This window comes from Cryptomeria japonica, chromosome 2, assembly GCF_030272615.1.
Source record: "Cryptomeria japonica chromosome 2, Sugi_1.0, whole genome shotgun sequence".
NCBI classification, from domain to species: Eukaryota; Viridiplantae; Streptophyta; class Pinopsida; order Cupressales; family Cupressaceae; genus Cryptomeria; species Cryptomeria japonica.
This window is the reverse complement of record NC_081406.1, coordinates 261,681,307-261,695,030: the sequence shown is the minus strand read 5'-3', so window position 1 is coordinate 261,695,030 and position 13,724 is coordinate 261,681,307. Positions and strand designations below refer to the sequence as shown.

Below are 13,724 nucleotides of genomic sequence, written 5' to 3'. Positions count from 1 at the left end.
TTTCAATATTGTTATTATTGTTATCCATTTTCACCATACACACATGCTATTCATTGTATGATTAGTTGATAGACTATTATGGTTGGGGAACTCTCCACCAAATTCCACAATTCTCACACTAGATTTTTCTTCACGTTGTCAGAAAGGAAATTTTATGCACCAAAAAAGACAAGATAACTACAAACGCTTAGTGTTAGCTGTTTGTATATCTACCTCTCTACATGGGAATAATTTGGATTTCTATTCAAAATGTATTTATATTTAATATTTACCTTGTTTCGTGTGCTTGCATAGGTTGTGATTTAGAATCCTGTGATTTCCACTTTTTACCTTTTGAATTGTACGTATTGTTGTCTGTTATTTGCATTTCTCAATTAACATGGGAAGCAATTTGAAGAAGTTACAATAACATATTTTTTCTTATTGATTTTGAATGGTGCTCATTTGCTTGTCTACAATTTTTTTTGTATCGGCTAATAAAGATTAAGCATTTTGTTGCCTAATTAGTTTTTGGCTTTGATGGGTCAGCAATTTTTTTTAGTTGCCTTTCGAGTTCACTTCTTTTTTTTCAAATTAGACTAATAATCTTTTGACAAATTGATTAAAATTTAAATCCATCTTTATAATAAAATATTTAATTTAATAACTTATTTAAATTAGATTAATAATATTTTAATAAATTAAATAAATTTTCAATCCATCTTCCCAATGAAATATTTAATTAAATTTTTTATATAATTATGTTTATTAATTATTATTACATTCGTTAAATAAATAAATATTTTAAAATAATTATTAATTTTGTGTAATAATGTCTACGCATTATAATTGCCTTTATTAAATTATTACATTTTGTCAATAAAATAAAATGATGGTGAATTTAATGCAGAGAGGTTCAAAAGATCACACAAAAAGGGAAAATTTACACCCAACTCATGAACCCATTATAAAGCATATTTTTAGAATTTCACTTTTAGCTTCTTTAAATAGCAAACAAATACTATGCATATCCAAAATGATTTGTGTTTTTTACAACTTTGAGTTACCCTATTTTATAACTCTACAAGTCTTTTTTCCAAATTCATGTTGTTAAAGGAAACTAAAAAAAAAATGAAAAAAATAGTTAAAAACAAAGGATAGAGAAAATATTAAAAAATAATAAACACCAACCCATAAAATTTTTTTTTTAAAAGGAAAATCAAAAGAAAAGTTAAAAAAAGAAGGAAAGAGAATATTGAGAAATAGTAAACAACAATTATTGAAAAGCAAACTCATGAGTAGAATAACTTAAAATACAAAATTTTTAAGTTCTTTTAGTCATGTAATTATTTTGAAAGATTTTAAAATTATTTAAGAATTACAATTGTAAAACTAACAAAATTATAAATAAGCTTAAAGTTTGTAAATTAAGAAAACTAGATATTAATAAGTGAAAGTTTTTTGCTTTAATTTTACATAATTTTACTTTTCTAATTATTTTAATAGATTTTAAAATAAATGAATGATTCTTAGTATGAATATATTTACACAATAACATTTTCATGAATGTTTATGTAATATTAGAAGACATCTCAACAATCAACAACAAATGTATTCAATTTTTTCAATTTCTTAAGATAATCATTTACATAGACTATAAAAACATATAATATTGTAACAACAACCTGTACTACTTAGAGTTTCAAATTAATTTGCATTCATCTGTATTTTTTGTTTTACATTTTAAAATCAATTCATTTATATTATAAACAAGAGACGCATATGCATTAGGTTCCTGCCATATGCTTTTGTATTAAAGTTGGAATTTCTAAATTGTAGTAATAATAGTAAAATGTCGACATCGTTAAATAATAATTTGAAATTATTTGAATTAAATTTGTAATAATATAGTAAATCTTTTGACAAATAGTATTGAAGAAAGTTTGACCTTGAAGCATCTATATTTAAATATTAAAACATAAAATGTTTTTCCTTAGTAAGTAAACAATAGATGTGTTGCATCTAGTTCCTACCAATTAGTAAAATCTATAACATATTGCTTAGTTAGACAACATTGTAAGAATAATGATTTCTACATGCAACAAAAATTAGATATGTATACTAAAGGTTTTGCAATAAATAGAGTATGCCAAATTAGAATTAAAGCTCCATGTATTTTTATAATAGTTGTACAAATGGTTTTGATATTAAAAGCAGCCGAAACAAGGGGGTTGTCCCAGGTACAGATAAGAAAACAATGGCTAGCCAACTGTCAGTAGAGAAGCAACAAAATCACAGCCTCCTAAACTTTCCTCTATCAAAAAATTTAAACATGCTACACATATTAACTGAGTAAATAAAAGTCCTAATTAAAATATGCCATGCAGGGCAAAAGATAGTTAAGTCCAAGCATAACAAAAAATCGTAACTATAAGCCGACAGACCATTAGGGCCATTCAAAAAACCAGAAACCCAAACCATAGAAAACACAACTATTTCTTTTTGCCATGGCTCCTCTTGGTGAGGAGCTTCCTTGCCCATTCCTTCGTGAGGAATTTAAAGAGGTCTTTGTAGTCCTCATCCTCCTTTCCTTTTCCTTTGAGTGTGCTTTCCTGCAGGAGACAAAGAGTGGTCGCTAAGCTGTGCATTACATTTAGAGAAAACTTGGAGACGTCCTGCAACTTGTTCTCAATGGCTTCTGTTCTGCTGGTAATTTCCTGTAGGTTTTCAAACATGCCCTCCACTTTCTTTTCCAAGTTCGCCAGTTTGCCATCCACTTCCTCCTTGATGCTGCTCACTTCCTCCACCACCATCATCTTATGAAACATGAGAGTTGGCTCGGGATTTGGGGCCGAGATCCGGGCTCGTGGAATTTTTTGGACTCTCAGAACCATGGGTGGAGCTGGTAGAGTGGGGGGTCGAGGTGGACTGAAACGGGGCCACATTGTCAGAGGGGATGGAATTCCTAGTTTCATGGGATGAGGAGGGATCCCTTAAGGATTTCTCAGGGGGTTTGGATGTCAATCTCACAGAGCGGTGGGGAGTGTTAGCTTCATCCATAATCTCCACATCAGAGTCAATTTCCTAGATTCTCACTTTCTTGAGGGGTTTTGCATCCTTCGAATGGCGCTTTTTATTCTTCTTACTACAGGAGCCAAGTTCGGGCAGCCGAGGAGGGCTTATGTCAAGTTTATCAACAATTATGGCCAGGGGTTGGCTTTCAGGCACATTCTGGACATAATTCATGTGAGGGGGGCATAGGACCAAGTGGAAATTGTAAAGGCGAAGGATAAGGCCTTGGTGGAGAATAGTAAAGTCCTTTCCTTTCTTCTCATCTTCCACAATATCTCTCACATTATACTCCATAGAATGCAAGAGAAAAAAAGGAATGAAGATAAGATCTTTATTCCTAAGATGGTTAAGGAAAGGAACGTGATAGTAGTAGAAGACCCCATACCATCCTTCAAGGGTAAAATATTTCATGATGATGTAGCAGACCGCGTCCCAAGGCAGCGGAAGCTCTTCCCAGTTGAAGCCGCCAACCCTCTTCACAGGGTTCTCCCTATCACGGAAAAACTAGTTCAGGCTGGTGGTGTCTGAAATGCGGCTTTGTTTCTTCCATTTCCTACCCTCCATGGATAGTCCCATCGACTGAGAAATCACATCTTCGTTGACTTCGAACGAGATACCACCCATGGTGACCCTTTTGCCCTCCCAGGAGGCCACAAACTGCTTTGACAGTCTCTCATCGTTTCCTTTCATTCTCTCCATGAATTTATCTATGCCACCTTCTGAGCAAACAAACCAAACCGTTGGCCTGGCTTTGAATTCATCCATTTTGTCGGGTTCTAGTCTTAGTCTATCACCCCCCATGGTTGTTTCTTCCAGCTTAGAAGAGAAAATGAAAAACAGGGCAGCAAAGATATAAGGCCGGACCAGAGAAAAAGCAGAGTCGAGAAGAAAACTCAGCCAATTCTGAAATAAAATCATGCAATTATTGCAAGTTGTGTTTAAACAGATTTCCCCATCATGAAATCTATTCACTCGTGTGTACAAATGTTATTGTTAATTAATAAAATATAATAATAATTATGATAACACTCTCGGAGTAGAGACGCTGATAGAAGAATGCGACAAAGAGAAAGAGGGGAAGGCTCGTGGGATCAAAGACAAAAATAATGAACAGATTCATCTTTGTGAGCTCTGAGGCTACCAAGCAAGGCAAGGTGGAACAATGACAAAGAAGTTTGTCGCCATAATGCCTATGCTGTAGAATGCGAAGAAGGAAGGATGGTTAGAGTTTTCAATTTTCTTTTTTGTTTTCTGTTGAAGTTTAGAAATATTACTGTAAGAAGTAGGATGGGAACCACAATTTTTTGTAGAAACATATGTAGAAATTATGGTGAATAGGATAGATGTAAACTATAAGTTTGTATGGATTTAAAGGAGTAGCATAAACTGTGACAAGTTTTGCATGTAGAAATTATTGTGGATATGATAGTTGTAGATTGTGAATTTGTATGGATTCAAAATAGGAGGAGCTGAAATTGTGACAAATCTTATTGAAATTTTTGATAATATTAATAAAATTACATAAACTTTACCGATAAAAAATAAAATAATTATGATAGTTAGTATCATGTATAATTATACATGTAATAATTAATCTAATTCAAATAAAAAATATTAATAACATCTATTATTATTCATAGTAATTATTCTATTATTTATTATTGATGACTACGTAATAAGTTTTAATTATTCGATTATATTTAATTTATATATAGTTAATGTATTATAATTATTTCATTCATATATATAAATTATATTACATTATTATTTATTATTTATTATCTAGTAATTATATATATTATATAATAGTATATAAGAAATTAGTATATTATCATTATACAAATGAGTCAATTAAAGCTATACATTTAATCTTTTTATGTGTTTGATATTTATAATTCTATGTATTTTTTAAATTATTGTTATAAAAAATCAAGTGGCTTTATCACTCATTTCATTATCAAAATAAATAGGACAAAACTAGTTACTATTATATAATAGTGAAATGATTGTAGAATAGTATTGATGAAAATGAAGACAAAAATAGAAACATTAGCAAATTTGGTTAACCTATTTTAATTCTTGCTTCTAATTGGTTGATGTTTTGACATTTAAAATACTTATATCATCGTACTAATAAGAATGTAGAGTACTATTATCCAATAGAATAATAGATAAATCAATTTATATACTTTATAATAAATTTAGAAAAAAAAAAACATTAGAAAATTTGGTCAAGCTATTTTAATTATTGATTCTGATTGGTCGATGCATTGACATTTAATAAATTTGGGTGAATGCATTAGTATTCTTGCATGTGGTAGGAACTAATAATTATCACTAATAAAGACAATTTTTACATTCTATAATTTTGTACCCTACAATATATTATTGAGAGGATATTTTACTAGTGACCTAACCATTGCACCTCCTTTTGGTGTTAGTGCTAGCATATTCTATTTTGTAGGTTTATGAGGAGACACTCATTGTGAGAAGAATTGAAGAATGATCTATTACTTTACACATATCTAGTGTCCTTTGAGCATTTAAAAATATTTAATTTACATATTGATTGCTTGTTTTATTTTGACATGCATCTATCTAGTAGTCCACATGCACATCCAAGTGGGGTAAAATGTAATGATAAAACTACATATCCATACCCTTTTCTCTAATATTTTGGGCCCCCTTTGATATCATCACGTTAGATTAGGTTTGTTGCTATAGACTTAACTTAGGTCGCTTTTATAGTTTAAATATGACGATCCCATAACTTTTAGAATTTAAAAATTGGAAATTTTTTCTTATTGACCACTTCAATAACCATTATGAACTAACTTTTGTTGCTTTGTTGTTGTATTTGTAACTTTATTCACTCATTTGAATTTGTCAAGTACCATGATGTTGAAGATGATTAACCTCAAAAAATCTTATTGAGCACATATAGATTGATATTTTAGAGAATAAAAAGAATCCAATACAACAAATCTACATCATATTGCATCATCTTTGACCCCTACATGCTTGCTTACGAATTTAAATTTTTTCACTAAAAGTTGTAAAATCTTTCTAATAGGAGGACCAAGAACTTGATCTTTGTAATCTAATAGATTGAGAAGCGGATAAACTCCACATAAAATTCCATTTAATTCAGTTTTTAAAATCCACTAAACACCAAAGATTAAACAACAAAAAACTCGATGAAATGCTTATTTTATTGATTTGAGAAGCTTTTTGAAGTGCCATTTTATGTGGAGATTATCCTTTGCCAATAGATTCTTCAAAAATGTTTAATTCACATAACAAAATCAAAATGTAGTAATTCTAATGATACACATTTTACCAAATCATAACCATAACCATAACCATAGGTTTTAGATCCACATTCAGAAAAATCATAAGTGATCTAAGAAAAAAAAATATTAATTTGCAAAAGTTTGAAATTTTGTGGAAATCAACCCTATACATAAGTTTCACTTTAATCTTTATAAATCATCAAATAATTATTTTCCATTGGAAGAGTTAACGTACAAAAGTGCATAGGCAGGTAGGTGGCGAGGAAAATGAAGTATGGGAATTCGCAGACCCGAAGTTTGTCTCTTAGCCATTTACATAATATTTTCTGGAAGCCTCGAAGCTGCTTACCTTTCTGCGAGAGAAAAACCTAAAAACCCTACCTATAGCCATCTTCATTTTTAAAATCGTGCCCGAATAACTTCGTGACGCGCAAAAGTCGAAGGTGACAGTGAAACGGATGCATGAATCTGATGACGCAATGGAAGGCCTACACGTTTTAATGGAAGCGCTGGGACCGTATTTGGACGGCTGCGCCTCAGGTCAAATCCTGTGCGTCGAAAACGACGCTGCCTTTTCCTTATACTAGATGCATTGCATTGTCTAATCACGTTAATGGAACCTGTACTACAAACCCTTGCCGGGAGAAGGGGATTTCTTCCGGAAACCCTGCCGGGCATCGAGTCGCAAATTGCCGGCGAACGGGAAATTAAAATATATAATTTTCCAGTGTCGTCTACAAAAACGCGGCTGGTTCTGTCTCTCTTCAAATATTTTTCCAGCTTCCGAGTTTGTGAAGGTATTAACCCTACCTACCTCTTTGCTTGCTTTGAGTTATCGAGTGCTGCATTTGGTACGAAGGAAAGGGAAAAATGTGTGGTGGTGCAATTATATCGGATTATATACCTACGAGCCGATCTCGGGGCTCTGTGAAAGAACTCTGGCCTGACTTTGATAAGTTCTCGGACTTCATTAATGGCGTTAATAAGCCCGTGGAGAGTTACGATAGTAGAGCTTCTGAGAGTTTCGACAGCTTCTCCGATGATGATTCCATGGGGTTCGATGATGAGCCCTGGTTTCAGTCTAAGCCGCTGGCCAAGGAGCCGCAGATTGCTTCAGGTAACATATTGCTTCTTTTATTGTTTGAGATTCGCTTTTAAAAAAAAGATATTTTCAGTGTATTCCTATGACATTTAAATGGATGATCATTATATAAGGGATATTTGCAGTTACAGAGGAATTATACTGAATTTTCGAACGGTAAATTGTTGCCTTCTGTGGCGCGGTCACTGTTTTTGAGGCAGTGGTTACATATAGGAGATCTACGATTTTTTTTGAGCTTTTTACTCTTCTATGCTCCCTTAGGAATATATTTGTCCACGGGACTGGTTTTCTTTTATGAGCGCATTTTAAATTTTCGGAGCTTTCAGGAAAAAATAAAAATAAAAATCAGCATACATAAACTGCCTTGAAAACGAAGTTCGGATTAATTTTGTTGTTTAGAGTACTGAAACTTCTACGTCAATTGCAGCTGCTCAAAATATTGCACAAAAATTATAACCGCTTCTCTACAATTTACTGGATTTTTGTGTTCTCGAGGTTTTGGAAGAATTTTACGTTAGGAAGATAAGTATAGTAGTGCCTTCCATTCAACCGCTTTACCAAATCCATACCAGAGCGTGGTGTCGTTCGTGCGATTATGCTGAGTTTCATCTTGTGGTGATACGGTCGTACGCTCCTCACCATGCTTAAATATCTAGGAGTTTCAGAAAAAACTAGAAAAAGGAGTAAGATTGTTTAAATATCCTAGAGATTCAGGAAAACCAGAAAAATGATTAGGATTGCATAAATACCCAGGAGCTTCAGAAAAAACTAGGAAAAAGGAGTACGATAACTCATAAAAATACTGTGACAGTTGGAGCCATTTTTCGTCACCGACTATCAAGATGATCAAGTACAGCGTGAAATGTTATCTCAATTTAAGTCCTAGCCATTTTCTGTAGAAGCTCGGATTTTGAAACAGATGGAAAACCCAAGCTTGAAATTTTTAAATAACAGAAGCTCGCAGCAATATGATACTTTGACTCAGCGAAACGCGCATTGTGTAGTAATAACCTTGTATATGACAGTCAGACAAAACTACGACTATAAATTTTAGAATGAATATTTGCGGAATTGCTAATAATTATCAGTCATTTACGCTTATATGTTATTACGGTTATATGTTATGAGACACAAGCATTTAGATGTTTTACAGTTCTAGCCTTGCTTATAACAATCGAACGAAATGCAATTAATATTTCTTAACCCTGGACTCTCAATCTGCTAAATAATTAGAGAGATATCCCTTAAAAAGTATTGTGTTTTTACAATACATAATTGTTTGTTAAGATATTCCTTGAGAGGTGAATTATTCTCATCGCATTCCTAGTAATTTTTTTACATTTTTTCAGGAGGAAATAGTCCTGCGATTTCTTCATTGAAACCGCTGGAATTCAAAGGGGCTGCAGCGAAGACCGCAGGGCGCAAGAGAAAGAATTTGTACAGAGGTATCCGACAGCGTCCATGGGGGAAATGGGCTGCAGAGATAAGGGACCCGAAGAAGGGGGTGAGGGTTTGGCTAGGCACTTTTAACACCGCGGAGGAGGCTGCTAGGGCTTATGATTCAGCCGCCAGGAAGATCAGAGGTAAGAAAGCTAAGGTTAATTTTGACGAGGACTCGGCCCAAAGCAACAAAAGACCCCAGGGGAGAGACAAAGACAAGGTTCCTCGCAAAAAAACAAAGTCGTGTGCTCTCAAGACAGATTTTTTCCACGGTATTGGAAAATCAAATTTCAAAAATGCCTCAAAGAGTATACATTTTGATATCAATCAAGGTTCTGTAAACCATAATAGCGAAAATCTAGGGTATGTAGACGAGAGTGTTACGCATCCTGAGCCGGGTGGTTATTGTCAAAGCTTTGCCGACAGCCAGCCAATGAAGTCATCTGGTGTTAAGAATCTCACGGGTTCTTTTGAAAACAAGCCTGCCGTCCTTAAAAGTTCCATGAACAGTAACTATGAAGGAGTGATGTATTTTGATTCAGACACCAGCAGTGTATCCTTTGATGGTTCTCACATGCCATGGATCCCTAATGCCACATCCCCTGATATTGAGTCAGCACAGCAGAAATTCTCTGGCACTGGTGAGTCTGATTTTTCGGTAACTGGTGTTTCTGAGGACATACAGCATCCTCCAGTTGAAGAGAAAACTCCCCAAAATGGCGAGATAAAGTCAGAGCTGGCGCTGGTGGAGGATCTTCCGTCTATGGAGCCCTACAACTGGTTATTTCAGTTGCAGCCGTATTTTGAAGGAAGCATGAACATGAACATGGATCAGTCGTTGCAGGGCATGGTGATGGGTGAGGACAATGACAATTCTCTGCAGCTCTGGAGTTTTGATGCCGTGCATGTTTCGGACCCTGTTTATTGATTGGGCTCTCGTTTGTTGTGTCTGTAAATATAATGTAGGGAATCAAGGAGATCTTTTTTAATAAGAGCCTCAGTGAAATAGGCAACTTGATCTTATTTTTTTTGCTTTTGGTTCGTCTGAAACTGCAGAGTATATTTCCTGAGAGTTTTAGAAGTACTTGAATTAGGTTTAGGTGTTTAACATAAGTTTTATACTAATAAGGTCCTACATCTGATTATGGAGAAAGTGGCTTGTCATCTTATGCTAGGTAAGTAAGTATGATGGCATAATTTAACTGGTACAGCTGGATCAGTCTAGATTACATGTGTCGTATGACAAAAGTCTGGTTTGAGAGATCCACTATTCACAGGGAATAAATTTCAGTGTTTAGATCTGGAGGTTAGATACTGACTATTTAGTGCTTTCTGTATGAGAAATAATGTTTCCTTGAACATATATAGATATGTTTTTGTGAATCTTATGCAAGAAACTACTGTATTCATGTAAAATGAAGTGAATTTGTTGGATGCTTTATTCTGAATGCTTGATATGTCCTTACAATTGCAGACTTTATAATGCCAAGAGAAAGTAGTGACAAACATGTGATATGTGATCTCTTTTGGTTTGTTTATTTGGTTATGTGCAGGAAATTCATGCTTATAAGCTGCTAATTTCGTACAGGTTAGTAGGCAATGATTGGGATAAGCTCTATGGTAAAGTATTTATGTTTGTTTTTCCTGCAAGTGTTGTCATGCTCTTCATAATGATAAGCACTGAATGAAATCATCTATAAGAGCAGGACAAAATTGTGATGAATTTTCAGTTATTTTTGCTGCTCATCTTGACATGATTGAGATGCATGTATTAAATGAGCAATTATCAAGTTCTTCTGTTCGAGATAAAAGTCCAAAATTCAACTAGTGCCAAGAGGATGACGAGTAAGAGGTTGAGGATAACTTTCAAATTTTTTCTCCTTGAAGACAACCCTTGATATTTCCTTAAAGCTTAAAGAAATTAGAAATACATAGATAACACAAATAATTCTTTTATTGCTTCAAGGAATTACACTAATTTCTTGATCAGCTGATCTATTGCTTCAAGGAATTACGCTAACTTCTTGATCACATGATCAAAAGACCAGAGATAATGAATTCAATACAATAGTCTCATTATATAGAGGCCTTGGACAAATTGAAGTATGACTAAATGTGATAGTGGTCACATGCATACTCATGCAAAACTTCAGTTTAAACATGCTATTTTTATACTCAAGCCAACATTCTCTCCCTTAATTTCGACCACTAATTACTTCAACACAAAACAATGATAACTTCTTCCGACTTCTACAGGGTTCTCTCCTACCACAATGCATGATGCGGTTATATCTGTTTGGACTACAATTTTTTGGCTTTGAATTCCCTTCAAACCTTTTCTAAGGCTTGGATCTGACTTCCTCACATGATTTTGTATCAGTGGGGTAGGCTAATTTTTGCAGTTTCCACAGGATCCACGATCTTCTTCATGCAAATCAACCTTTTCTGATTGGTGATCTTCCTGCAACTTCGAATGTGGCAGTGAAGCTTTGTCTTAAAAAATAATGATTTTCTGATTTCATCGACCTCCTTTCTTACTGATTGGATCTCTTTTTTGTTTGAACATTTTTTTCTTTTTTGGTGAACACAATTTCTTTTGGGCTGCGATCTGACCTTTTATTTGGCAGAATTTTTTGCTCAGACAAAAAACAGTGATCTCTTTTTCAAGTTGCAATCATTGCAGGCTGTGACTTCTTTCACTTCCATTTTGGCTACTCAAACCTTCAATTTCTACGAACTGCATTAAACAATTTGGCTTTTCTTTCTAACCCAACAATCTTCCACGAGTCCTCAACTTGGTGGTGGACAAAACTTTTCTAGAGTCTTTTCATCAATTTAACCCATCAAATGATTGACCGAGCTTTGATACTAAATGAAGAATTTAGAAATACATAGACAAATTGTTATCCAGCATAATACAAATAATTCTTTTATTGGTTCAAGGAATTATGACAACTTGATCACATGATCAAGGATCAGCTGTTCCAAAGATCAGAGATAATGAATTCGATACAAGCCTCATTGAAAAATGACTAAATATCATGCAAAACTTCAATTTAAACAAATCTATTTTTATCCCCAAAGTAGGATCCGACACCCATTAGGGAGTTTATCTTTTGTACCATCCTCGCTTTGTGCCTTTTAGGCTTAGTAACATTTGTAAAGGATTTCCACAGCACTGACTGCCAACTTATTCATTGTGTTTGGATTTTATTATTCTTTTTCTAGATTCCTTCTCATGGTTATAGATTCTCCCTTGTACTGTTCTACATGCTATATCATCCGATAGGATGGATGATTATTATTCAAGATTCGGAGAGCACACAACTAATTGTATCTCATGATTGAGCATTTGGGTTAGGATGGTTTTCCCTGGACGCTTCTGAAAACAAAGGTAGCAATATTATATGATATGTATGCCCCGAGAGTCCCTTTGATACTACGAATTCCCTTGGTTTTACCATTGATGCTGTTCTGCTGAGAAAGTGACAGCGTCTGTAATTTTCTGAAAAAGCATATACACTTGGAATGATTGATATCTTAGGCTTAATTTCTGGATGGAAACTTAGAACAGCAGCAAAGAGTGGTGGCTGGATATATAGCAGTGCTCACCTAGCAAGCTGAGGAAATACTTTTAAGGAATTGCAGTGTTTGAACTTTGATAGTGTTTATTTAAGAGAATTTTTTCATTGCTAGTTGAAGATGCAAATATTTGGCAAATGGTATAGAAGAGCTATATGCAAATTTAGTACAAAAGTTCTCAGTGGCATATGCTTGGAAAATTACCGTAGGCAATCCTGTATGGGGACTATCGTCTAGTTGATCTTAATTGTACATCCTCGGGAAAATAAAAATTGATTGATATTTTGGCTTTCAAATATATATCTAGAATGGATCTTAGGATGAAGAGGATAAACGAAGAGTGAATTTTTATTTCTTGATTTTTTGTTTTGCTTCATGCATGCTATTTTGGTCCAACTGCTAGATGCATCCGGCCGTTTGTTGTTTTATGAAAAAACTAAATGCAAGTTTCGTTGGACACAACTAGGTAACTGCAATAGGCATGTTATTTGTGTGATTGACTTTTGTTTATACGTTATCTAGTGTTCAATGCAAAAAGAGACCTTGCCGCTTTGGATTGGTTCCATTTTCATTCCTCTTGGGAAGAATCGCTGCCTGTATGTACAACACCTTTTTTGATCTCTTCAAGCATTGCATATTTATATTCTTTTCTACTCAAAAGAATGGCCGCTGTCTTCTTCTAGACAACACCTCTATTGACATTTCCTCAAGCATTGCGTATGTTTAATATTCATCAATCAAAAGAATGACCACTTTCTATGCTACACCCTTCAAGGGCTTTTTTCATAGAAATTTGGTGAAGAATTGGATGCTTGACGATTCTTATTTTTTAACGAAGAATGGCCTTTATCTAGACAAAACCTCGAGCGTTGCATTTGTTAAATCTTAATCAATCAAAAGAATGGGCACTGTCTAGACTCTTTATTACACTTTTTCCACTTATCTTGAAGGAAAACTTAAATAGAAATTTGGCGAAAAATTAAATGCTTGATAATTCTTAGTTTCTTCTTTAGAGGCTGCTGGCTATAGTATATTATTTACATATATTGAAGGAAACTTTTTATTCAAATTTGGTGAAAAATTGAATGCTTGATGATTTATTTATTTATTTATTTTCTTTTTTTCTTTTTAACATTTGCTTTTCCTTTCATTTTGAGGTTTGGGTTTGCAGAAAATGGTGAAAATGACAATCCGTGCTGATATTTACATATCAATGATGCCCCATAAAATTAATGTGAAGAATGTTAAATCACCTT

The 13,724-nt window shown here is 33.9% G+C and overlaps 1 protein-coding gene across 1 annotated transcript; it reads left to right on the top strand.

Annotated features, from left to right (window-relative positions):
* Positions 1-7,031: 7,031 nt before the first annotated feature.
* Positions 7,032-10,327, top strand: LOC131050564 (ethylene-responsive transcription factor RAP2-12). Its single transcript, XM_057984766.2, has 2 exons — positions 7,032-7,461; positions 8,796-10,327. Exons 1-2 carry the CDS (start codon positions 7,215-7,217, stop codon positions 9,812-9,814), a joined length of 1,266 nt encoding a protein of 421 aa, XP_057840749.2. The 5' UTR covers positions 7,032-7,214; the 3' UTR covers positions 9,815-10,327.
* The last annotated feature ends 3,397 nt before the right edge of the window (positions 10,328-13,724 follow it).

Excerpts from the sequence above, each read along its gene's own strand:
- LOC131050564 (XM_057984766.2), top strand. The coding sequence starts at position 7,215 with ATGTGTGGTGGTGCAATTATATCGGATTATATACCTACGAGCCGATCT. Across the intron at positions 7,462-8,795 it reads GGAGCCGCAGATTGCTTCAG|GAGGAAATAGTCCTGCGATT; the intron begins GTAACATATTGC and ends ACATTTTTTCAG.